This window comes from Electrona antarctica, assembly GCF_951216825.1.
Source record: "Electrona antarctica genome assembly, chromosome: 6".
Classification (NCBI taxonomy): Eukaryota; Metazoa; Chordata; class Actinopteri; order Myctophiformes; family Myctophidae; genus Electrona; species Electrona antarctica.
This window is the reverse complement of record NC_136811.1, coordinates 32,773,773-32,800,724: the sequence shown is the minus strand read 5'-3', so window position 1 is coordinate 32,800,724 and position 26,952 is coordinate 32,773,773. Positions and strand designations below refer to the sequence as shown.

At 43.9% G+C, this 26,952-nt stretch overlaps 1 protein-coding gene across 1 annotated transcript; it reads right to left on the bottom strand.

The window, feature by feature from the left end:
- Positions 1-66: 66 nt before the first annotated feature.
- On the bottom strand, positions 67-26,640 carry LOC306925046 (soluble guanylate cyclase 88E-like; the record flags this gene model as incomplete). The annotated part of the gene is made up of 16 exons (XM_079503728.1): positions 67-433; positions 652-773; positions 1,239-1,328; positions 8,495-8,604; positions 9,536-9,692; positions 9,967-10,113; positions 15,603-15,749; positions 16,115-16,244; positions 16,486-16,606; positions 16,775-16,900; positions 17,021-17,159; positions 17,351-17,608; positions 18,099-18,190; positions 19,509-19,683; positions 19,951-20,083; positions 26,513-26,640. The coding sequence occupies 16 exons, from the start codon at positions 26,638-26,640 to the stop codon at positions 67-69; spliced, it is 2,442 nt and encodes an 813-aa protein (XP_079359854.1).
- Positions 26,641-26,952: the final 312 nt, after the last annotated feature.

The window sequence follows — 26,952 nt, the reverse complement described above, 5'->3', positions numbered from 1 at the left end:
GGCTTGGTGGAATCTTACAACAGCACCCTGTCAATCACGTGTCATGTCAAACCCTAGATATACCTATCAGAGTATGGAACAGGTGGTGCTGCGTAAAGGCACATTGGTGGGCAGTCTACCGTACTGCAGCTTGAAGTTGCTTCTCTTGTTGTTGAGTTGGGCACAGGGGATTTCCACAACAACAGCAGGCGGCGCTGTCTCCTGTACTGCATTGACCTGAAGTACTTCCAATTTGGACCCCCTGCTGTTCTTAGTCTTTTTAGCCTTTTCCTTCTCCAGTGGATCTGATGATTGCCGCTCAGTGGTGCCCTCTGGTGTAAGCAGGGTATCCATGTGAAGTTCACTGGGTCTGGGGGTAGGCTTGTCCCACGTCTTCTCCTCGCTGGGGTAGTTTAGGTTGGACACAGAGCGCTTGTTGCTATTGCAGGTGGAACTATAATAAAATAAAATAAATTAAATACACAATATAAAGGAATCATTTAGCAGGTGCTTTTTTCCCTCATGAAACACTACAACACTGGCAAATGGCAATATTCACTGTCTAGTGCCATAGATTTGACTCAGATCTGACTCAAATAACAGCATCCTGTGTTCTATATATTAATACTAATAGTGTAGTAAGTCTAATAGTGAATATTGATACATATTCACCCCTCTTCAGAGCTCTTGTCCTCAAAGTCCTGCGGTTCACTGCTGTAGCGCAGCTCTGCTGGGGTCTTGAATGACAGATCTTTCTTCCCTTTCAGCCAGTAGGTTTTCATGGAGCCCTTACCCTGCAATTGCATAGATTAATACATATTTGCTGCAATAAGAATGGTTATTATTACAAATGCTGACATGTACCCCCACTACATCTTGTTTTCATTTCCAGCAAGCGTACTGTATGTGTAGAATGTAGACCATACAACAATTTGCAGACAGTGCTACAGAGGAGATGGTCTGTTAAACTATACATATATTTTTTTTTTATTGACAAGGAAGGAAGCCATTGGTTTCCATTCATTTCATTTACAGTAAGAAAATCATAGCTAGACATGAATCTTGCTTTAGATGGTAATTCAACAAAGTTAACTTTCTGTCACCTTTGTTTTTTAAGCCTCATTGTGCGATATGAGGCCCCTATCAACATGGACAGCCGGTGTGTCCACATATTGGTCGATGTCTCAATGAAACCTTCATACTTTGCATATTATTGTCAGGGCTTGTGACTATGAAAAATATTATTAGACACCACTCACCTTCACAAAGATCTTACCCCTCTCCTCAATAATATATGGCTCATGTTCCAGGTGGTCTTTAGTGGTTTGACTAATATGGATCTGCATTCCCTGCAGAATGGACAATCAGACAGATGGATAAAACAAACTTACAGTCACTGTTAAGTGTTCAGTTATTCATTCATAAGGGATTCAGAAGCATCTTAGTTGCCAAATAATATTGGTGCAGGAACAGTAATTGTAATTGACAACTTCCACAAGACCTACAGAACAGTGACTGCACTGTAAATAGCCTATATCTTTCATCTAGTTTCCTACTCGGGTATTTAATTTACGTATCAAGCATTTATTTAGGGAGGGAGGATGTGTTACTAGATCGAAAGATAGTTAATAGACACTCAAATTTAAAATGTATTCATTTTTTAAGAAATCATTCTTGTAGTCAAGAAAATATATCTATCTATAGACATCAGAGAGCCAAGTCTAATAGTAGTTGCAGGTACAGAGCATTTCTAGTTGCAGGCACCATTTCCAGTATTAGAATGACATGACAACATTACACTGGGATGTTGTCTTCTTTTAATAACATTTACAAAAGCATTACGCTGTAGTTAATTAAATTAAACAGTTGTATTATATAGAAATTTCACGAAATACCTTTCGTTTATGGGTAGGTTTCCTTCAAAACCTAGCTGCAGAACATTATTTTATGTACTCCCAGGACAGAAAATTCTAGAATTTTCGCTGTCCTGGGCTCTAAGGGTGACGTAGGAAGCCACGCCTATCCCGTATAGATACCTGCGTGGCTACGTCAGCCCTCATTCAACTTTTCTTCTGCTAAGCTGCGAGAACGAACTTTAACATTCCAGTGTGTGCAGGGTAATATATCTCGCAAACTCGGCCGAGAGATTAATTCTTTAGGACCGTGAGATCTCTGGCACACTCTCGAAGCAAACAGAAGGATACTTCTCGAGAAAAAAAGCCGAACTTCGACACAAGTGAGTTCTAGGCAACTTGTTGCTACGCTAGCTTGTCGAAAAAACAGCTCGCGCCTCTTTTTCTCTCTCGCTAAAGCTAGCGTTTGTTAGCTTAAAGCTATCCATAGTTAGCTTAGCGCTACTAGGCAGATACGCCTGTGGTCTACTATTACACGCCACGAGGAAGATAAACCTGTGGCTGTTAAGCACTCGGACTCCTCTCTCTACAAGCAACCATGTCGCTGACGAGGGAGACCCAGCCCGGGGAAAGACGCCATCGAGGACAGCCGGTGCCCGCCGACTGTCAAGAAGGCCCCAAACAAAAGACGTGCTCCACCTGGGGATGCGGGAACACGATGTCGGGCAAAGACGGGCATGACGAGTGCATGTATTGTCTCGGCCTCACCCACACCCGTGAGTCCATGGAGGAAATCGGTCCCGTTTGCCTCCATTGTGAGAAAATGGACGACGACGTCCTAAACAACAGGCTCGGACGTGTCCAAAGGTATTATGACAACTTTGCCGCCCACGGACTCCGAGAGAGGAGCCCCACTCCTCCCCCGCGACGAGCTCGCATACAAGTCCCGCCAAAGGGGCTTTGGCCCCGCGTCACCACCGGAGAGGGACAACGAGCTACCCCGAGACAGAGGCTCGACTACTCGGGCAACAGAGCCCCAACCGGAGCCTCTTCTTCAAGAGCAGCACCTGCCGGCGCTAGCCGAGACAGGTACGCTACTTCAGCCTCTGCAACCAGGGCTCACGAGGCCACTGATTACGAGGCTCATGGCGCGAGGCCAAGGGATACCTTCGCACCGCGCCGCTCTTCCCCAGCTCCACGTGCTCGACAACACGTCGTGCAGGCCACCATTGAGTGCCCGCCCAGACATACAGCTAGACGCAGACAGCCTGCCGTTGCACCCAGCTATATGGTGGACCGCCTGGACCCTTCCCCAGACCGCGCAATGTCTCCCGGTGGGGAGCATTGGACTACCAGGGAGGAAGGGGAGCTTCGTGATGACGAGCTCCCTTCCTTCCAGGAGCAACTCCAGGACTACCACGTCCTGGACGAGGCCTACGCGGACGAGCGAGATGGCCATGATGACCTCTCCCCCGGGGACTACGTCAGCACCACTCGTCGCCCCTTCGACGACCTGGATGCCATGGACATACAGGAGCACCAGCAAGCCAGGGCTCCTGTCCCCCCGCCTCCTGTACCCCCCATGGATGACTCCAATATTTACGAGATATACAGGAAGGCTAGTGCACGTTGTAACCACACATGGCCTAAGTCAACTGTCAAGGTACTACCATGGGAAGGCAGGACTGATGAGTCCGCCCCCCCCCCTGCACCTAGAAGACAGAAGCTCCCTATGGCACAGGGCTTCGAGGAGGCCATGATGCACGCCTGGGACGAACCCCTCCTGAAGGTGGATTTTCCCAAGGCCAGCGCCAAGGGGCCCAACGACATACCAGATAAACAAACCCTCGCCATAGACTTCATGCCAGCTATGGACAAGGCTATAGCGGCCTACCTGGCCAACCCTGCAGCTCCTAGAGTGGATCACCACGTAAAGGAACCGCAGCTCCTGTCCAGCAGCGTGAGGGAAGCCTCAAAACTGAACAAGTGGCAGTATGCACACATGTAATTCGTGGCGAAGGCCCTCAATGCAGGAGCACTTCTCCAGGGTTCCATGAAGAGCCTCCTCATTGAGATGGGACAGAAGTCCATTAAAGTCCAGCTAGCGGAACTGCCAGAAGACCTGGCCGAGTTACGCCGCCTGAATCACGAGATGGCCACCCTCCAGAGGGACTCCACTCTCCACAACGCCAAGGCAATGGCATGTTCCATCCTCCAGGAGAGATGGCGTTGGGTCGATCAGACCAGCGCCATCTCCCTGGAGACAAAGAAAGAGTTTGTGGCTGGAAATATCCACCCAGACAGTATGTTTAAGGACGCTCTGGCCAAGATGTCAGAGACCATCCAACAGCTCGAGTCCTCCACCAAGACGATGAAGGCGCTCGAACCGCTGGCCAACCAGGCCGCCCCGGTAGGCCGCCCCAAGGCTAAGAAGGCACCCTGGAAGGCCAAGACCGATGACAAACCCAGGTCCCAGGACCGGAGCGGAGATAGACAGCGACAGCCTGCAGGCCGAGGCAGAGCAGACCGCCGCACCTCTCCGCCGCCCTACAAGGCCAGGAGCGCTCCCAGAGGCCGAGGCCAGGGGAAGCGCAAATGACCTGCCCGGGCCGGGTCATCTTCCCCACCACACTCAGAGTTCAAGGCCAGAGGTGGGGATCACAGATCTCACCTCAGAGCCTGCGCTGAAGCGCTTAAGGGGGCCTGTACACAGTGCTGTGAGCACCGTTGTACAGACCCCGAAAATTGTTATGTGCAATTCACATGTGTATGTTTTTCCACGTTGTTCAATAAAGAAAACAAAAAAACAAAAAACACAAAAAACAATAAAACCAACTCTGAAGGGCATAGGCCCAGTGGGAAAGATAACCCACACTGTGACAGCTTTAGCTGTCACAGGCCAAAAACTCCACGCCAATTTTTTCCAAACTCAATACCGAAAAAATTCACTAGAGGGAGACATTTCACACAAAGTAAGTCTTCCCCTAGGCAGGCCATGCACCACGCTGACAAGCACAGGGAACCCTTTGTCACGTCATCTGTCACAATGGCGGATATCCGGGGCTTCCCCGTGGATAATCCGTACAATTCAGACAGGATACAGGCTACAGTTCGCCTCGAAACCGCCCACTTCCAGGAAAATTATTTTCTCAGAAGCGAGCGGGCAAAAGGCCGCCATTCTGCAAGAGGAAATCAATTCATTAATGCAGAAAGGCGCCATCACAGAGGTGGCCCTCGACCAATCAATGAACGGTTTTTACTCCCGCTATTTCTTGGTAAAGAAAAAGGGGGGCGGACTCCGTCCCATTCTAGACCTGAGGGCATTGAATCGTCACTTAAAAAAGCTGCGATTCAAAATGCTTACTCCACCAGTCCTCCTACGCCTAATTCGCGAAGGGGACTGGTTTACGTCAATAGACCTGCAAGACGCATATTTCCACATTCCGATTTACCCGCCGCACAGAAAATTTCTGCGCTTCGGGTTCAGAGGAAAAGTGTACGAGTACACAGTCCTTCCCTTCGGAATGTCACTGAGTCCCAGAGTCTTCATAAAGTGCACCGCGGCAGCTATCGCTCCGCTCCGACAGCAAGGGATCCGTCTCGCTACATACGTAGACGACTGGATCCTACTTGCAGACTCTCCACGAGAAGCACTGTCGCACACACATCGTGTGCTCAGCCACCTCGACTCGCTTGGGTTTATAATAAACCACGAGAAGAGCATGCTTATGCCAACACAGTCAATAGACTTTATAGGCATAACACTGAACTCAATCTCTTACACGGCCCGCCTGAGCCAAGAGAGAATAGACGCAACACTGCAGTGCGTGGCGTCATTCAAAAGGGGACGCTCGATTCCTTTTCATGCATGCCTCCGGATGGCGGGGTTAATGGCCTCTGCGGTCTATTTAATCCGCCTAGCAAGGCTACATATGAGACCTTTCCAACGATGGATAGGCTCTCTACATGTACCAATGCACCGTCGGCACCAGAAGGTAACAGTAACATCACAATGCATACTAGCCCTTCAATGGTGGTCAGACAGGAAAACCCTCTCAGAGGGCGTCCCCATGGGAAAGCCTCTGATCAGGAAAGTCATCACTACAGACGCCAGCATGACAGGCTGGGGAGCCACGATGGAAGGACTCACAGCCAGAGGTTTATGGTTGGGGCCACTACGTGCCCTTCACATAAATTACTTAGAGCTCATGGCAGTCTTCCTCGCCCTGAAACACTTCGAGCAGCGCATCCTGGGTTGCCATGTCCTAGTCAGGACAGACAACACCACGGCCATGTGCTACATCAACAGACAAGGTGGACTCAGGTCCCCTCGTCTTCATCAACTGGCTCAGAAACTGATCCTGTGGTGCAACACACGCGTCCTCTCAATAGTAGCGTGTCACGTCCCAGGTCTTCTGAACACAGGGGCAGACCTGCTGTCCAGAGGACCTCTCCGCTACTCAGACTGGTCACTACACCCTCATGCAGTGGCCCAGGTCTGGAGCAGGTTTGGGAAATCCAAGGTGGATCTCTTTGCCACAGAGGAGAACACGAAGTGTCCCCTCTTCTTCGCAATCAGGGGACCATCAACGTTGGGGCTAGACGCTCTGTCACACCAATGGCCCAAAACCCTTCTCTACGCCTTTCCCCCGCTATCCCTCATCAGCCCCACTCTGGACAGAGTGAGGACTCAGGGTCTGAAGGTGCTCCTAATAGCCCCGTCGTGGGGGGTCTGGAGGTCGGAAATAACCCCTCTCCTCTACGACCAGCCGTGGAGAATTCCCCTTCGAGCGGATCTCCTCTCTCAAGCGAGGGGGGAGATCTTCCACCCTCACCCCCAGGACCTAGACCTATGGGTCTGGCCCGTCAAAGGGTGATGTTGACTGCCGTGGGTCTACCTCCGAACGTAATCGAAACGATTCAGAAAGGCAGAGCCCAGTCAACAAGGGACCGTTACGACACAGCCTGGCGCGTCTTCGAGCATTGGTGCTCACGAAGACCAGACCAAACAGTCCCCTACCAGGCCTCAGTGATCGACGTCCTGTCATTCCTGCAGGAGCTCCTAGACAACGGTCTAGGCCTCTCCTCAGTCAAGGTCCATTTGGCGGCAATCTCTGCCTGCCACCCAGGCTTTGATAACCAGACGGTGTGGAAGCACCCGCTGGTAAAACAATTCATGAAGGGTGTACGCAGGGAACATAGGACATGCAGATCCCTCGTTCCCTCGTGGGATTTGTCCCTGGTTCTAAAGGCGCTGGCTACAGCACCCTTTGAACCACTACAAACCGTGAGCCTCAAGCTCCTAACCCTGAAGGTGGCTCTCCTGATCGCACTCACGACAGCAAAAAGGGTCAGCGACCTACATGCGCTCTCGATCTCTCCAGACTGCATGAGGTTCGATGAGGGGTCGACCAAGGTCACCCTAAAGGCAAACCCCGCCTTCATTCCCAAAAATGCTCTCTCAGTGTGTGTGCCAGTGAACCTACAGGCTTTCCATCCCCCGCCGTTCTCCTCTGACGAAGACAGCAGGCTTAATTGCCTCTGCCCAGTCAGAGCTTTACGCATATACGCGGATAGACTGGCTCCCTTCAGACAAGGAAGCCAACTCTTTGTGTCCTGGGGTGCCAGGACCAAAGGAAAGCCCGTCACGAAGGTCACTATCTCTAACTGGATAGTGGAAGCCATCCGTCTGGCCTACACTAGCCAAGGCGTGGATTCCCCTCAAGCCCTGAGGGCCCACTCCACAAGAGGTGTGGCAGCTTCCTGGGCACTCTACAAGGGTGTCTCCATTCAGGAAGTCTGCACAGCAGCAAGCTGGTCTACACCCTCGACTTTCGCCACATACTATAACCTAGATGTGGCAGCGCCTTCGCTAGCGCACGCGGTCTTGGGGGCCGCTGCTCAGTAAGGCATCAGGGCAGCATAGCGCTGCCTCCTGCTCTCCACAAGGACTAGGTTCTGGACCCAAAAGGGTCCGAGCCCCTCCCAAAAGGTTTACCTGGGACCCACTGGAAGTTCAGGTCACGGGAGTTCATAAAGTCCCATAAACGAAAGGTATTTCGTGAAATTTCTATATAATACAACGTTAAAGGTTACTTTAGTAACCACGGTTGTATATATAAATTGAACGAAATACCTTTCGTGGAACGCCCTTCTGTTCTCTAAAGCAGAAGAAAAGTTCCGAATGAGGGCTGACGTAGCCACGCAGGTATCTATACGGGATAGGCGTGGCTTCCTACGTCACCCTTAGAGCCCAGGACAGCGAAAATTCTAGAATTTTCTGTCCTGGGAGTACATAAAATAATGTTCTGCAGCTAGGTTTTGAAGGAAACCTACCCATAAACGAAAGGTATTTCGTTCAATTTATATATACAACCGTGGTTACTAAAGTAACCTTTAACGTTACTGCATTTTCAGATCACTGTCGAGCATAGTGAACATCTCCCACAGAAAATAAATGTCTTGTTCTTACTAAAACTAATGGGAAGCAAATGATGTAATTATCATTAACCAAAACGCAACACATACAGCGGTCTTGTTACACAGAAAATCTGTAGTACTAATCTACATTTTTTGTTTTGTTTTGTTAATGTTATATTGTTAACAGTAATTTATGGGTAATACCAAGGGTTATTTAGCACAGCTATCATCGGCATACTTACTACTCCATTGCTCTCCATCCGTGAAGCTGTGTTGACAGTATCACCAAACAGACAGTAGCGAGGCATCTTCAGGCCCACCACTCCAGCTACAACCATACCAGAGTGGACACCTGAGGTGGCGATAAACGTGTAGTTCACTGACTGGACTGAACATCACCGCATTCACACTTGGGCTACGCTGAATGTAATGCCAGTAATGCCTTAATTGAAAATGATTTGTTTTTATCTTACATTTATATCTTTATAGTATAGCAGCCGACAGGCTTCTTTTGTTTAAAGTGGGACATTTGGTATAGTCTTTTTTATGGTCACATATAAACCCCTATAAAATAATTGCTCAATACCGACAGCCGGTCAGCAAGTGGATTCATGAATGTATGTATGTATATAGACAATATTTTAGGCCAATAAAAAATACTATATACCAAATTTCCCACCCCACAACCCCGGCTGCCGGACTATTATGCTCTGATCCAGAGTTAATGACAACGAGTGGATTATGATTTTTGCTCAGGAGGCACCCCAGGGATGCGTGCTTACCTCACCTTTAAATCTGTGATGTGAGATCATGTGACGATAAAGTCGATTCTGATTCTGAATTTAAAATCCCAGAGGGGGAATTATTTTATTTTTTTAATCGCAGAGGGGCAATATTACCAGCCTGAGGGCGAGAAGCGACCTCGCCCTAAAGGGCGCATGCACGCATCCGCCTGGGTGTACAGGTCCGACTCCTTTATACTCATCATGATGGCACATCCATTATACTTCATTCAATTGAAAATATTCAAATGGACCATGCAATTAATCTAATATATTATATCTAATATCTATTAGATGTTAATGTGGCAGAGGGCAGATGAAAAGAAATTTGTTACGTTATGTTAAGTTTGAATTACAAAAATTGGAAGCTGGCTGAGCAGGAATGTCAGGTAGCATATGCTGTGTCTCATAATTAATTCGTTAAAATTCCCAGACCACTGGTATGAAAGGATAAATAAATTACCCGAGAAAATAAAAATGGTCTTGAATTTCTCTTCTCACCGACTCTAATCTGAATGTTGTCCCCGGTAGAAGGGTCTTTGAGGTGGTCAATGGAGCTCAGCATGTCCAAGGCCATGTCACAGATGTGGTGGGCATGAAAAGTGGTCTTGTTGGGCACACCTGCCACCACCATGTAAGCATCCCGGATGGTCTCCACCTACAGAACATTTGTTGGTGGAGGCCTATAATGTTATGCTATATTCTCTACAAGATGCTGTAGTGTAGCATCCTGACTCAGATGGTCGTCAATGAGAGTTCACTGCACAAGCTAACACTGCATAGATTTTCAATAAATGTAATAGTACTGTTACTGTAGTGCTGCTGTTGTACTGTTTTCACATGACTTCTCACAGTTACTGTTACAGTTCTTTGACTGAGGGTAGTCAAAGAAAGCTAGAGCTGCTTGTACTGTTTACCAGTTCTCATCTGACCTTGTAGACGTTGTGCTTCTCGCTTAGTGTGTCAAAGACGATGTAGATTTCATTGAGCATGTCCACCACCTGCATGGGTGTGATGTGGATGCAGATCTCATTAAACTTCACTACATCGCTGAAGAGTATGGTCACATCTGGGAAAACCTATAGAACACACACACACACACACACACACACACACACACACACACACACACACACACACACACACACACAGAAATATGGAACATAGAACCTGGATATAATATCTAATTTCTCTAAAATTAAATAACATAAAATGTCCTATTTGTTAGCTTGATTCCTGGTAGTCAAGCCTTTAAAGCAAGAGGTCCAGGTGGTGCAAAACAAAATGGTCACATTTATTAAATTATTAGGCTATAATAAATCTCACGTCGGCCAGATGTAGCTGCAGCATTGGCGTACTGAAGGTTGAAGATTATGTTGAGTTCCATAGTCTAAATCATGTTCATAAAATTGTCACTGAGTTAGTGCACTGGACCAGAGATACCCGCTATATACACACTCTACTCTCATCATTAACGCCTTTCTGTTTAGGTTCTAACTTTAAAACCAAACTTTGATTTAGTCTTTAGGGTTTACTTTTATCCTTTCTATTTACAATTTAGGCATTTAGCAGACGCTCTTCCAGAGCGACTTACATTAAGCAAGAACAAAAAACATGACAATACATGTACATAAAAAAGTAGAATCATACATACGTAAGATACGAATGAAATGATGCATATACAGTATACTATATAGTGCTATATCTACATAAAATGCTATCTAAGTTACATAAAATGCTATCTAAGTTACATAAGTTGCCTTTGCATACGCCTGTAAGGTTGTCAGGTTAGGGCATCTGCTACTTTCTATAGACCCAAATGGAAATAAGCAGCCAGCTTAATGAGTTTGAGGAATCCAGCATTCTTCTATTCTATTCACCTTTTGACCATGTATTTGACATTTAAACTATGTATGATCTTTGCCTAATAAAGAAAATCACAGTTCCTGCATGAAAGGTGCACAGATTTATTTTATTTATAATCAACAGCACCTCACGCATTTTATAAAAATGCTAATAATATTTAAATCCATTCATCTGCTGATTTGGAGAGGTCTGGTAAAACACAAAATACGGTGTGCATAGATAATCCTTTGTTTGTTTTAATGAGTAGGTGCTCAGTTCTTTAATCTCATCTAAGTATGTTTGAGAAGCTGATGACAAATCGGTATCTGTTCCATTCAATTTTCTAAGCTACATTTCAGAACTCATGCAATTGAAAAGGTCTTGATATTTTTCCATTTGACTACTATAGAACAGGGGGCCTTTATATGTTTCAGGTGAAGGACCCCTTAGTAGAGAGAGATTAAGTAGTATCACGCATTGTATTTGTGTTGCATATTCAAATATATATATATTTTTAAGAAAGCCTTCAATGCAACTTGTTAAGCTTTCAATAGCTCACCAAATTTTGCTCATTGTCTCATAGTTTTGATGGCTTCATACATTTGTTTGACAGCACAGAGCATATTTTTATTTATTTATTTATTGCTTGGTTGCTATTATGTTGGGGTTCAAATATTGGCGGCACCCCTGTAGTAGTCTCTCCAGCAGACGGACTCACAAATTCAAAGGAAAAGAGGGCTATAGCATGCTATAGCAAACAAGGTCACAATGTGCGTTGATGCTTGTACATCATCTATTTTAAATTTTTTAGGCTTACATTTTTTCTCGATTGTTTGGTTATAATATATTTTCAATATATTTTCACTTAATTAGTGTGGTTGCCCAAAGGGCAACCAGACTATTGCAATTGTAACACTTTCTTTATTCCACTAGAGTAACCTTTTTTTTGATACGCTACTCCTCCCACAGTTTTGGCAGCACGCACTTGAGCTATATCCCAAATTGACCGGCTTCATCGGGAAGGATGTGCTTGTATTTTTTTAAGAGAAATGTTGTATAGTTTAATTGATATTAATTTATTAGTGAATTAAATTTCCCCATTGACATGAATGGGAAAATGCGACTTTTCGCATTTTCTCACATTCAAGTATTTTTTCCTCAGAGACTGTAATCACTATAGTTACAAAACTTGGAGGGTAGGTTCATAATAATTACTAAAATTAATCAACTTATAATGTTATCGGTCGGCCTCATGGTGGCGCTATAACAGCCCACTTTACGTTTTGGCTTATAACTCTTGAACCGTAGGTCGTAAAATCAAAATTATTTGCGTCATGATAGATTTTCCGCCATTTTTAATTTTCTCCAAAACACACTTTTTGCTTCTCATCCTACAGATTTTGCCCAAATCTCACAAGAATTGGTACACATGATCTCTGGACTGTTCCGATGAAAACACCACAGGCGGAATTTTGATAGTAATCGGCCGTAATCGGCTTCCGAAGTTAGTGGGAGGGGCCTATTTTACAAAGAATGCTACAAATCACGAACCAAACGTCCAATCAACTCCAAATTTGAATCAAATGTCGTGGGTGGTTTAATCAACCAAAAGCCAAAAGCAATTCCATTTTCATCCATAGGGGGCACCACAAATGCGAAAATTGTAACCGTTTGTCGCAAAAAACATTTTGGGGGCATAAATCCCCTCGAATTACTTACACATGATCACAGGGGTGACGCGACATTGTAATTGGCTGGCAATATTAGTGGGAGGGGCCTATGTAAGCGACTGCGGCAACCACACTTTGCACTTTTTCAAAATTGCAACCTTTCCAGTTTATATTCATATTTGAATAGAAAAGAGAGGTCGCACACAATGCATCGCATCGCGACGCATTGTGAGCTTGTAGATCAGCTATTTTCAAATGGTCGAAATGTATATAGGGTTGAAGTGGTTACGGTAATGTATGTTTTTCTAATCAAAATGTAAATCTCCAAATTAACTAGTAACTAAAGTTTTCAAATAATTGTAGTGGAGTAAAAGTACAAATGTTGGCTCTGAGATGTAGTGGAGTAGATGTAAATGTATTGGAAATTGGAATACAGTCAAGTAAAGTACAAATACCTCAAAATTGTACTTAAGTACAGTATTTAGTACTTAGTTACTTTCCACCACTGGGTTAACGGCAGGAGGATGAGTTAACAAAACGTCAACAAAGAGAGAAGTATATGACCAAGCTGTCCGTCTGATGACAAAAAAGATTACGAAAGAAAGGAGAGAGAAGTATGACTAAGACACAGAAGTGGTCAATGTTATCTTCAAGTTCATATTGACATCTGTTGTCCAGATCATATCTCACACCAGGGCTGCAGGGCTGAATCATTCAGGCCGCGGTAGTCAAGTCATACACCCAGCCAGGCCACCCTATCCCTATACCCACACGCATGTACGTTTGGATTACAACAGAGCCATAGAGTATAGACAGAGTTGCGACATTGAGGGGGCAGAAAACAGCCCGGTCACGTGGTTCATGTACTCGCGCGAGCCCTATCGACTACAATAGATTCTGTAAACTTCCGGTGTCCCTATTCACCAATAGAAGTCTATGTAGAAGAGGACTGGCCCCATGAAGTGAACGGAGTTGTCGTAACTCTGTCTATACTCTATGGGCTCTGGATTACAAGTAGGGCTGCACGATATGGACAAAATTTCATATCTCTGTATTTATGCCAAATATTGCGATATCGATACGATATATGATATTACCGTTAAAATTTCATATTCTGCATTTTAAGTGTTGCAACACTTATACATACACGTGTGGGGATTGAAAAACCATAAAACCTGGGTGATCTGTATGCTTATATGTTTATTCCCGCAGCATAGTACTGTACAGTATATGAATGATACATTCTCTGGCTGATTTTAGTTTCTACCCTTCTAAGGACTAGCTGAGACCCCAACTTTGAGAACCAATGGTGTAGTGACGGGCGGGAACCCCTTTTGGTGTTTTAAGAATTATGTTATACTTTAGCTATTGAAAAATAGCAGATCTACAAGCTCATAGCTCGGCACCGAGTGCCGCGCTACGAGCTTGTAGGTCTGCTATTTTTTTTAAATCGAGAAAATGTGGTGCAAATCTTTGAATATATATTCTGTCAGAGCGATCGTTTTTAACTCGATCTTTGCTTCATGGGGATCCCTGGAATAACATATTTTCAGATGGGGGTCGGCGGCCAATTACATATATTTTTGGGGTCCTTGACATGAAAAACTTTAAGAACGACTGACATAGAAACATAGGCTTTTCAGAAAACTGTCAGGATTTAGAAGACATTTGCAGAAACGTCTTCAGGTCTAAATGGGTTAAGAGCGTACCGGACCGCATCTCCATGATATGATCTACTGCACCACGGATATGTCAACATGAAGTCGAAATGAGTCATAGTTCTCTCTTTTTGTATCTTTTTGTCATCAGTTTCCTCCTTTAAGTGAAAGAAAAGTAGTGTCAAAATATCTTTTGTATATTCGGTTTCAAAACAGGCCGTATGCGGGTACACTATAGTAGCTTTTCGTGCTGGGGCCCTTTACTTTAGAATCATATGATAGACTGACTGATCAGCTGTTTATGTTCTTTCACCACTTTATTATTTGTATATGTAACAATACATAACATTATATGAGAGCCGCTATAATTAAGATTTCCAGGGTGAATGCCTCTGACTTAATTGGCCTAATTTTCTACAGTGCCACCCTGCTCTTTGGGCCCTGCAGGGCTTGTGCCCAGAATTTCCCATTCAGGAATCCAGCTCTGACGCATTCCCCAAAGCTAGTTAGTGCAACCAGACTATTGTAATTGTAACACTTTATTATTATTATTATTATTATTATTATTAGTGCAACCAGACTATTGTAATTGTAACACTTTATTAGTGTGGTTGCCTATGGGCAACCATACTATTGTTCCCCTTACCTTTTCTTTTCATTCATTAGTGTGGGCAACCAGACTATTGTAATTGTAACACTTTATTTATTATTAGTGTGGTTGCCAGACTATTGTAATTGTAACACTTTATTTTTACTGGAGTAAGACTTTTTTTGAAACGCTACTCCTCCCACAGTTTTGACTGTACGCACTTGAGCCATATGTCAAATCGACGACTTAATCGGGAATGGTGTGCTTGCTCATTGCTAAGAGAAATGTTGTATAGTTTAATTGATATTAATTAATTAGTGAATTCATTTTCCCCATTCACTTAACATGGGAAGATCTAAAAGTCCAACTCAAGTATTTTTGAGTTGGACTATGTAAGCGACTGCGGCAACCACACTTTGCAATTTTTAAAAATTGCGACCTTTCTAGTTGCCATCAGCATTCATGGTTTCCTGTACCTGGCATGTCTCTAGTGCCGTGATGCCCTTCCTGAGGCGGTCTGCCACAGCTTACCTGGCATGTCTCTAGTGCCGTGATGCCCTTCCTGAGGCGGTCTGCCACAGCTTACCTGGCATGTCTCTAGTGCCGTGATGCCCTTCCTGAGGCGGTCTGCCACAGCTTACCTGGCATGTCTCTAGTGCTGTGATGCCCTTCCTGAGGCGGTCTGCCACAGCTTACCTGGCATGTCTCTAGTGCCGTGATGCCCTTCCTGAGGCGGTCTGCCACAGCTTACCTGGCATGTCTCTAGTGCTGTGATGCCCTTCCTGAGGCGGTCTGCCACAGCTTACCTGGCATGTCTCTAGTGCCGTGATGCCCTTCCTGAGGCGGTCTGCCACAGCTTTCGGAATCATGGCATACAGCAACGCGTCTCCTCTCTTCTTCTCCTCGTCTAGCTTCTTGACGATTTCCTGTAGCTGGGTATACTTCTGTTGCTCCTGGAGTATCATACATGGGAAAGGGTTTTGGTTGAGATACGATATAGGCTACAGTAAAGTCCTCAGTGTTAATTAAAACTCTGATGTACACATTTGTACAGTTATGAAAGGATAAATACACTGAGGATTTTACTATGTATTCTGGGGAAATAATATTGACTTAAACGTATCTGATGCTATTAATAATATATTTCTGTGAATAGTCAAATAGTCAAAGGTGCTTATTTATTCATGTAGTTCAATGTATAGATACAGTATGTATGCATTATGCATGGTCTGCAGCATGCTACAATACTTTAACTTAGCGGGTTCTTCTTGATATCATAAAGTAATAATATTTGTCTTGGCCCCTATCTGCCTGTCACCTGGTCAAGGGCCAGCTGTAGTTCAGCTGACTGCTGTGTGCCCGCCAAAATCAGCTCTCTGCTCGAGTCATGCAGATTCAGGTCGTTTACATACACCCCCATCTTAATCATGTCCTCCACAGTCTCAATACTGGAGGAATAAGTTGAGAAGAGGTAAAGGAGCATTTGTTCTTTAAATAAAATAAAATGTGAACAGATGTGTTCAATTTACCCAATTAGCATACTTTCATCTCACTGCTCATTGAGAGTAATGTTGACATGTTGTTTTCAGTTGAAAATACATAAAATGCATCAAATGATATTTTAGCCCTTATGCTCCTTGTCTCTTTTGTACTACACAAGCAGGGTTTTGGTATCGCCTACGGCCTTACATGGGTGTCCCCAGGAAGATGAGCGAGTCCCATTGGGGGACATACTTCATCTGACCCTTCAGATGAAGCGGCTTCTTGGGAGGCTCTCGCATGTCCTCAAAGATGGTTTCACTGCACTTCCCTGAAAGATAAAGAAGGAGGGACTGTCAGACAGGATTATGAGGAAGTCTGGCATTGTTTCATGGATTCCAAGATCCATTCCAATCTCTTCTGACCAAATCAGGGAAACATTGTTTAGAAAGTTGTTCGAGAGAGAGAGAGAGAGAGAGAGAGAGAGAGAGATCGTAACCAGTGACAGTCTGGAAGGCCAGCAGTTCAATATCTTCTCCAGAGATGGCAGAGCTGCTGTACTGGGGTGTCATAGTACTGCTATACTCCTGATCTTGTCTCTTCATCTCCTCCATTGACTTGGGCTCTGCAGCGGAAATGGAGCGTTCAGGACATTTTCAGATTCATGAAAAAGGGAGAGGATAATGCCTGTGAGTGAGCGGATATAGTGTAACATGAATAAGTATGATTCTAAGATGGCGGATACCTCTTTCTTCCCTTTTCTTTTTTTCATCCTGTTCCTCCTCCTCTGACTCAGCCTTGTTCAGTTTGGGTATGACCTTCTGTTTACTTTCCACTACTGCTTTGGACATCAGCTCAAATACATTATTCAGATGAGTGTAGATCTAAAGAGAGCAGGTGAAGATAAGATGTGCTTTAACAGTGATGACAAATGACTTGACGGTGTGCAAACAAGTAAGCAGGTGGATGAATGCATAAGTGAGTGTGCTTAGAAATGTGGAGTGTTGAGTGAAAAAGCAAACAAATAAATGAGCAAGCAACTTGACCATAAGAGTCAGTGCCCTGTCCAACTCACATTGTCCCAGCTGAACTCCAGCATGGGTCTGACCAGGGTGAACTCTTCATTCACCTTCTTGCCCTGCAGGTCGGAGAAGACCTCCTTGAGGCCGTCGCCGATGCGATACATGGTCATGTCACGGCGGAAGATGACACTGAAGGGGAACATGTCAAAGAAGATTCCTCGTTTCATGGGCAACTTCTCATAGCTAGGTGCTGTCTTCTGCTGAGGCATGCAGTGCTTGAAGGCTGCATTGTCAAAATTCATCTTGTAAACCTGGACAAAAAGAAGTGGGTGACACTTCTGTGATCAAATCAAGGTTATTTTATTTATGGAATGACATTAAATGCAGCTTCTTTACAGAGCACTCTATAGATTAAAAGAAGAAAAAAGGGGCCTGTCATCACAGATTTTGCAATACTGGGCTCAGACGCTGTGTGTTTGTGTGAGACTGAGCAAACACATCTAGGTGAGTGGACTTAAGAAGTTACCCTGTGACAAATGCTGCCTACCCATATTCTAACTCAACAAACACTTAACTTTGTCCAATAAGCAAGAATAAACAATCACAACTAGCATGTCATTGAAGGAGATTGAATGATTTAACATCTATATGTATGTATTTGATGTATTACCATGTGTTGTTCTTGCTTACTGTAAATCGCTCTGGATTAAAAGCGTCTGCTAAATGCCTAAATTGTAAATGTCAAGTCAGGTGGTTGCCATAATTAGGAATTTACTTTAACCCAAGCCCTATAGTACATACCACATATGTCATTTTCTCAGTTTCCTCTTTGGACAGGATTTCCACTTCAATGTCTGTGTTGTAGAATTGCCTTCCGACTTGAGAGAGTTGTCCTGTGGGATGCAGTGTTGTCAATGAACTGATAGAGAGGGAGAACATGGCTTATGGGGAGAATCTAGGGGTGCCGTACTCATCCAGTACAGGAACAATGCAACATTCAAGATCAAAGTAATACAGCCCAGTGAGCTGCACACACCAGGAGTGTTCAAATCGACTTAAGTTTAATTCAAATAGTTATATAACACATTGGAGCAACAAAGGCAATTTGAACACTGCACTGAATTACTTTGATCTTTCTGTAATATATGATTCATTAATCTCCACCGGGGCGGAACAGCCGGGTGCATTGATTATGTTTTTGTCTTTGAGTCTGTCTGTGGGTCTGCCTGTCTGAGCAGCTATAAATCTCAGGCAACGATCAAGGAGGTGTGACATACAGGTTTAGTTTTGTACTTGGTGCTGTTGCGTGCACGTCAGCTGATGCAACCGGTTTATTTGATACTTGATTGATTGCATGCTTTCATGACTGGCTGCCAGTGACATTTTCTTCAGCCACAGAATTATATCTTTCCCACGACCGCTGACCCCTTGAACTTGACCAATGTTGTGTGACACGTGGTGGAGTTCAAGGTCAACTACACTTAGTAAAGTGTGATGTTGTGTTTGCGGTCTTGTCTTGAGTATAGCGAGGGGGCAGGCAGAGTCGGATGGAAGCGCGGCTGTTATTCCAGATACAATTTACAATAACAATTTAGGCATTTAGCAGACGCTCTTAATCCAGAGCGATTTACATTAGGCAAGAACAAAAGCATGGGAATACATCACATATATTAAATGCATTTATCATGAAACATGCGTAAGCTAAGAACGTAACTAGAAATACAGAGATACAAACAAAGCTATTTGTTTTCCTTATCCTCTTTGCAAACCTGTTTAGTATTTCAGGTTGTGTAACCAAGTTATACCAACATAACGGTGAGGGACACTACAGATTTAATTGAAGGTCTCAAACAATGTCATTTTAACTATTCATGCAGTGCACCTCAAAGGCACTACCAGACCTCACACCTAGAACTCACCTAACCCCTACTCATTATGCTTGGTGGGAATGGCTCAGGGTAGAGATCAGAGTACAGCAAATTGCAATGGGCCTGGTTTTCAAGATACTCAAGGGACCAATACCAATGTACCTGTCAAACTACATCAAAAGAATGAGAAACACCAGAGGGAGCTCCCCTGATATCATTCCCCCCAGATTCAGTATAAACATGGGGATGAATTCATTCTACTACTATACGGATGGGAATAGTAGTAGAACGTGTCATACTCCTATGGAGGTTGACATTATGACCCGATTTACATCCCAAATACCTTTGACAAATTGCGTGAATCCCTTGCGTGTGCTACGGTAGTGCAAGGTGAGGCTGGTCTCACACTCTTCCTCCACACAGAAGCTTGGAGGTTGCACTTTTGGGAAGGAGAAGCGAAAGTACTCATGCAGGTTATCCAATTCATTGATGAAATCACGCACATTTCGACCCAAAACCTGGAGAATATGAATTTTGAGGATATTAGACTACTTATGAGCATGAGCAGTGGCTTATATATGCAATAACCAGCCAAATGCTTGAGAGGAAACGAAACACAGAAAAGCAGAGATTCGTTTTTAGCCTTTACTTTTTGATCAAAATTCAAAATCACACAACGTTATTAAATTAGATATTTAATTCATTTTTCACAGAACATTTTGAATCACAAAAGGAACCGAAACTGTCAACCCATCTGTGAAATGAAACAACCACACATGGGTCACCTTCAGAATTCTCTCATAGCCATAGTTTCCGATCCTCTTGACCATGTAGACCCCAAAGGCATACATCAGCTCATCGTGGGTCTTGCCTAGCACCTCACCTGCCGCCTTGGCCAACCGCAGGATCAAGTTGTCACTGTAGACATAAAAATATGATTTAATTTAACCACTTAACAGCATTTTGGGCAAAGAGATTTGACGGGTATAGGTCCAGTGACGTTCAGAGGTTAGGCCCACCCTCTGCATTATTTGAACTAATTTACTTTAATTATGTCTTAAAAAAGAATGGATGCCAAGGTAATGTGAGATTGATAGGTAGAACACAGTTTTGGGAGCTATGGGTATCGAATTCTGTGGCTACATTGGTCTAAAACTTTATCCTAGATTAATAGAAATAAACTAGTAATAGTATAGTAAAATATAGTAAAGTAAAATAAACTAGAAATGCACAATGTCGAGGTGCCAACTTGCGCCTTGCACAAATGGCCTACTTGTGCGCAAGCAGAGCGTGCAAGTACTGCTACTAACTAATGTCTATTACAACTGCTGTTATAAATCCTTTAGACCCGTTATTGACCTTATACCAACCGTAAAACGTACCTTTGTTACGTCACCATCAACAGCCAATAAGGGACTACCATTCTAACCCGACATACATACATACATACATACATACATACATACATACATACATACATACATACATACATATACCCAGCCGATCACAAAACGTACCTTAGTTACTTCATTAAGAATGGTGGTCCCTTATTGGCCGGTGGACAACACCGACATACCTACATACCCAGCCAATCGCAGTATTGCGCAAGTAATGATGTTGGTGGAATCAATGTAACATTAAAGTGATAGTTTTGTTCTAATACGTGTTAAATGTTAGCTCTATATTCTGATTGTATTTGTCATAGAGTTTCGTTCAGTAACAGGGGCTCACTATCTCTCCAGCTCTTTAGTAAACAGAAATTGTATTTTCAGGTTGGGATAGCCCTGGTCCAGTGCGTCAGCGAGTGAGAGACTCGCTGTCCCTGACTCATTGGACCAGGGCTAAGGTTGGGATACACCTTGGGTGTCTAATCAGGACTCAGGAGAGATAACCATCATAACCCATACAGGATACATGATAAAACATGTGAAATTGAAAAGACAAAATTGGAACTGGAACACCATAGAATTGAAGCTGATAATTGGGTACTCTCTCCTGATTGGCTGAAATTGGCAACCCACAGAAACTCCCCTCATACAGCTTTTTGTCCTTAACTCGTGTCACATTTGCCATTGACAATGAAAGGAGAATTTACGTCATATGTGGACGAGCAAATCGGCTTTCTAAACACAGTGCAACTGTTTTAATTCAGTTATATATATATATATATATCACATCAATTCAGTTGTCATCTTACATCATACACTGACACCACCGGCGCGTAATCAGCGCCTCAAACTGTGACTCCGCCCACCCCCGGGGGAAGTTGTGATTTGCTCTCGTTTACTGCAATGCAATTTGCGGCATTTTAAAAACAATATTGAGCAGAGTAGCGATTATCAAACGTATTTGCAATGCCATACGTTGAAAGATCTGTTGCCCGTGGACAAGGCACGCTACCTCCGCAAGTTAGATAGCATCGGCATAGATGTTTGTCCGTATGTGATTAAGGATTGGACCAAGTTGCATTGGCAGCCATAGGAAATTCTTACCCCAGGCTAAAACCGGATGTGACGTTTTTGGGCGTTCCTGTACCAGAGGGAGTGCAACGAATCATGTTCAACCCAGATTCGGCACAAACAAGGGACTAAATTATTTTCGCTCCTATGCCACCAAAATGTGGAACGCCCTACCAACAGTCATTAAGACATGCGAATCCCTTGACTCCTTCAAAACCGCTCTCAAAGGGCACCTACGGATGGCTGCAATTCGAAACTGGCCCCCGTAAAATCTGAATCCACCCCCACCGCCCCCCCCCCCCCCCCCCCCCCCCCCCTTTTCCCCTCACTGTATACGTTTCTTTTCCCTTTTTACCTCCATTATGATGAATTCCTGTACTGTTCTTTGTCTATATAGAAGTGTCTATTTGTACGTCTCTAAATGTTTTGATGAATTGAACATGGTGGACCCTGTTGTAAACAAGTGTAATGCTTAATTGGGTCGTCCACTCACAGTTAACAGCCTTTGTATTGAGTTTGTGCTTGAAATGTACTGTAATTCTGCAAACTGTTAATACAATTTTCAATCAATCAATCAAAAAAAGCGTGGTGTCAGTGTATTATGGTGAAAAGATGTGTTTTTTTTAAAAACATTGTATCATGGTTAAAATCTAATGACATAAGTTGACAAGTTAATTCATGAAGAAGTAGCCTAGGCCTATATTCATTTTTTATTGGATGATGTACGACGATAAGAGCGCCCCTCACACGGGTGTGATTTTTTTGTTTACTAAAGAGTTCAAGTTGGAGAGACAGGGGGAGCAATGATTGATTTGTATACCATCAGAAAATAGTTATAATGTTAGCGAGGCCTACAGTGCTTGTTCAAATTTCAATGTATCAGTCGGTATAGTTAATAGTTTCAATCCCGTTTGTGGCCGATTCTGTCGAATGTTCCCAATGGCCATAGATTGCGGTAGTGAGGGGGCGGATCCGGTGAAAGACGGAATTACACTCGACGTAAACGGGACGTAACGAGGGAGGAAATGGCGCTCGGCCACAAATATGATTAAAACACTTCTTTGTTGAAATCTACGGACTAATACATTGCACAAGCACCCCGTAGGCCTCTCGAACATTTGGGGCATCAGGGTAAGCACCTTATATTTTGCATCTGTAGCCTACACGTTCGGAGCGTTAAGGTTGCCGTTTTCTCCCCTCATGGAAATGCACATTTGACTTGTAGATTGAAAATGTCAATCGATTAAATACGAAATAGTCTAAATAGGCTTATCTGACTACAACAGCCAACATACTGCTGGAGAAGAAACTAAACTGCATGGCACCCGAAACGAGCATCAGATGTTGTCAATGTCATTGATTGTACAACCTTCGCGTGTCAGCTTGCGTGGTATTGTCACTTGTGTGCTGTTTTTATGCCGAGTGAGAGCGATGGACGGGAGGAGGAGAAACAGTCGATATCATCAAACTAATATTGTTTTGTGTAACAGAAATTATGTGGTTTTTTTTGGCTACAGTACACGGCGCACTGTCAAGTGTTGAAAAGGTAAGAAACTAACGTCAATCACACCTGTTCCTGAATGGTTGAAGTGGTTTGATGTTTATTTACTTTCAGTCAGTCAGCGAATATTTTGTCCTTTATTGACCAGCAAATTACGATAGGCTCTTCTTAGCACAAATATTGGTTTAGGCCTACTTTACAACCATCTCTGGATCCTAAAGTTAAGCTTGGCCTACAAGTTACACTAAAATGCAATAGACCTGCCATAGGCTAGCTAGGCTATATGCCTAATTGCCTATAGGCCCACACAGAGACTAACCAAATTAAAATAGGCCTCTTTATGCTGTTAATTAAATTTATTCCATTCCGTGTCCGTGGAGGATAGGAGAAGATGCTTCTGATGATGCGTGTAGCCTAGTTTATTTTGTTGTTTACAAAGTGGCATGGTATATACTGACTGTCACTGTACACATTAAAGGACAACTTTAGTTTTTTTCAACCACGGTTCATGTTTTAGGTTGTTAGGCCTATTAGAGAAAGTAAAAGCTGAGTGTTAATTCTTTTTAATTTGCTGCTTTCTTTCGTTTTAAGGATTTTAGCAATTGTTTACAGGGGGCGGGGGTATTCGAACATGGGGCTAAATATGTATTTCTTTACATTTTATAGCGATTTCTTTTTTTATTATTTACTATAGTCCTTGGAGTAATTTCAACAGATTGTGTGGCCCTGGTTTTGCCCTAGTGGGACTGATTGAGGGTAGCTACTGGGACGTAAGTCGGGACTTGATCACCCCGGCTGGGTCGCCTGAGTGAGGGGTATGATGTTGGAAGACCCGAAACCCCGTTGACCTCAGGATACATCACTGAGGATACGTCCCAGGTGCATCCATGCGCCTCTGGTGCAACGCACAGGTCCTGGGCCTGGTGAGAGCAGGAGTGGACCTGGTGAGACGTAGGAGGGGCCCGGACAGGAGACAACCCACAGAGCCTAGTCCTTCCATGCACCAGAAGTGTACCTCCCAGCCCTGGCAGAGTAGTTCTGGAGTAGTTCCAACGGATTGTGTGGCCCTGGTTTTGCCCTAGTGGGACTGATTGAGGGTAGAGACTGACATTTTGTCGGGACTCCCGCGGGACACGGGATTCCCGCGGGATTCCCGCGGGATGGGATTAATATTTTTAATTATCCCGTGATCGGGACGGGACGGGAATGAAAGTTAACGGGAGTGTGCAGGAGCGTGAATGAGTTCGCGCTGCCAAGTTCCAACCAAAAGAACAGAAGCACCCATTTTTGTTGTAGTCATCTTTCTGTGAGCCAACACTCTTTTGACTTGCTGACACAGGTCAAAAGAACTACATAGTTACCCATAATCCAGCAGTGCTAGTGCTGCCTTCCACAACACAAAAAACTCCTCCATGCAATCCAGTCTGGCTGGACGTCTTTTACAGTTTTATATGAAGACATCGCAATGCGGCCGTGTATGATTCTGCAATCTGCATCGCGCCGGTGCCGTGATTTAATCGATGATTTATAGCCAGATCATCCTGATGCATTTGTTTCCCCTGGCAGTGGCAACGTTGCAACTTTCAATTGTGATGCTACGTTAGCTACATGCTAACGCTGTTACTGTTAGCTAGCTCCCTGAACAGCTGTCTGAGCGAATGTTCAATACATCGTCTCCCTTCTTTCTCCCAACCGAGTCCCATACACCAGTGGTTCCCAAACATGTTTGTGTCAAGGACCCCTAAATCGACATTTATTAGCCCGCGGACCCCCATTTGAAAAGATGCCAGGGGCGGGGACCCCCATAAGAGAAGATTTTTATTACGGTTCTAGCTGTGATTCTCCACCATTTTAATTTCAAGGACCCCCAGTTTGACATGCATTATTCTACGGACCCCCATTTAATGGCATTTTTATTGCTGGTACCCCCAAATTATAAAATCAATCAAGTTAATTTAACTCTGAGTGTACAAATGGAACAACATTTGGTTCCATTTGTACACTCCCATAACATAATTTGTTAGACCCATAAGGGTCCATTTGGTTCCAAACTATTATTTAGCTGGGGACCCCCTGGAACTCTCTCAAGGACCCCTGGGAACCACTGCCATACACATAGACTTGTACACTGAATAAATATTCATATAGAGTTAAATTAACACTGAGGGTTTGTTTTATCTTAATTGACAAAGCACTTGTTAACTGTTAAGCTTTAAGTTCTGTTCAGGGAAAAACAGTGTCATAGGACTTAAATTAAGTGTCGGAACTGTATTTGGTAGTCAAAGTTAAATCCAACACTTTATTTTAATTTTATTGGTAGGATATCTGTCTTGAGAAGCCAGAAGTGATAGATAGATAGGACTAGATGGATAGATGGATAGATGGATCGATCGATCAATTACCTAATGACTAACTAAAAAAAAACAGGAGCGGGATGGGAGCGGGAGTAATTTCGAGTGGGAGCGGGATGGGATCAGGAGTCATTCTACAGGAGTGGGACAGGATGGGATTTTTTTTAAAACTCTGGCCCAGGATTGGGACAGGACAGGATTTTTTCTGTGTGAGTGGGACAGGACAGGAGTGAAAATCCACTCCCGTGTCAGTCTCTAATTGAGGGTAGCTACTGGGACGTAAGTCGGGACTTGATCACCCCGGCTGGGTCGCCTGAGTGAGGGGTATGATGTTGGAAGACCCGGCCGAAACCCCGTTGACCTCAGGATACATCACTGAGGATACGTCCCAGGTGCATCCATGCGATGTATTTTTAGTTATAGCTACTAGACCCTAAGAAATTACATCTGGCCACAAAAAATCACGGGATCTACTGAATGTGTCAAACTGACATATTGAGCCTATATGACAGTGTGGCTTCCCCCCAGTAGGCTACCTTCACAATCAGTAGATCCTGTGATCTTCTGTGGCCAGATGTGATTTCTTGGGGTCTATTAGGATTATAGTAAATAATAAAATAATAAATCGCCATAATATTTTGTAAAAAAATACACATTTAGCCCCATGCTCGAACGCCCCCTGTAAAAAAACAGCTAAAATCCCTAAAATGAAAGAAAGCTGAAAATGAAAAAAGAATGAACACTCATCTTTTACTTTCTCTAATAACAACCTAAAACATGATCCTTGGTTGAAAAAAACTAAAATTGTCCTTAAGTGCTTGAAATCCTCTCCCAAAAAACAAAACAAACACAAGAAAACCCTACTGCCATGAGGGCTAGGCTATTTCTAAACATATTTTATGTTTTGGATTTGTAATTTGTGTTTGTCTCATGGTTTGTTGATCAAGTAGTAGCCTATTCGTTCACCCTGTAGGTCCCAACACTTTGCCATCACCATGTAGTGCCACAGCTTAATGTGAAAACAAGAATATCATACTTGTACATCTGGTGCCTGATGAACTTGAGGTGGGGGATCTCTGCTCTGGCCTCAATCAGTCTCCATACATCCTCCCCATAGGATTCATTGATGTAGTCATTTACTGCCTCCAGGTATAGGCCATACATCTTTAGAGGGTTGGAAACCTCCAGATTTATGCCCAGGTTAACTGCTCAGCTTAGTGAAAAGAGTAGGAATTAAAAAATGTGTGGAACAACATCCAAAATAAACATTGGGACGACATTACAATTAGTATTGATGATTAATACTATAGTGCCGATTAGTGCTGGAAAAGGGAAGTTCTCGTCTGTTGTTTGCTACTGCAGGTTTAACGGTCTCCGTTGTTTACATCTTCCGCATGTGATCACAGCACGACAAGCCCGGGAATCTTAATATAATCCTGTAGCAATGATTACTATAGCTACATAGTAGAGCTTTAA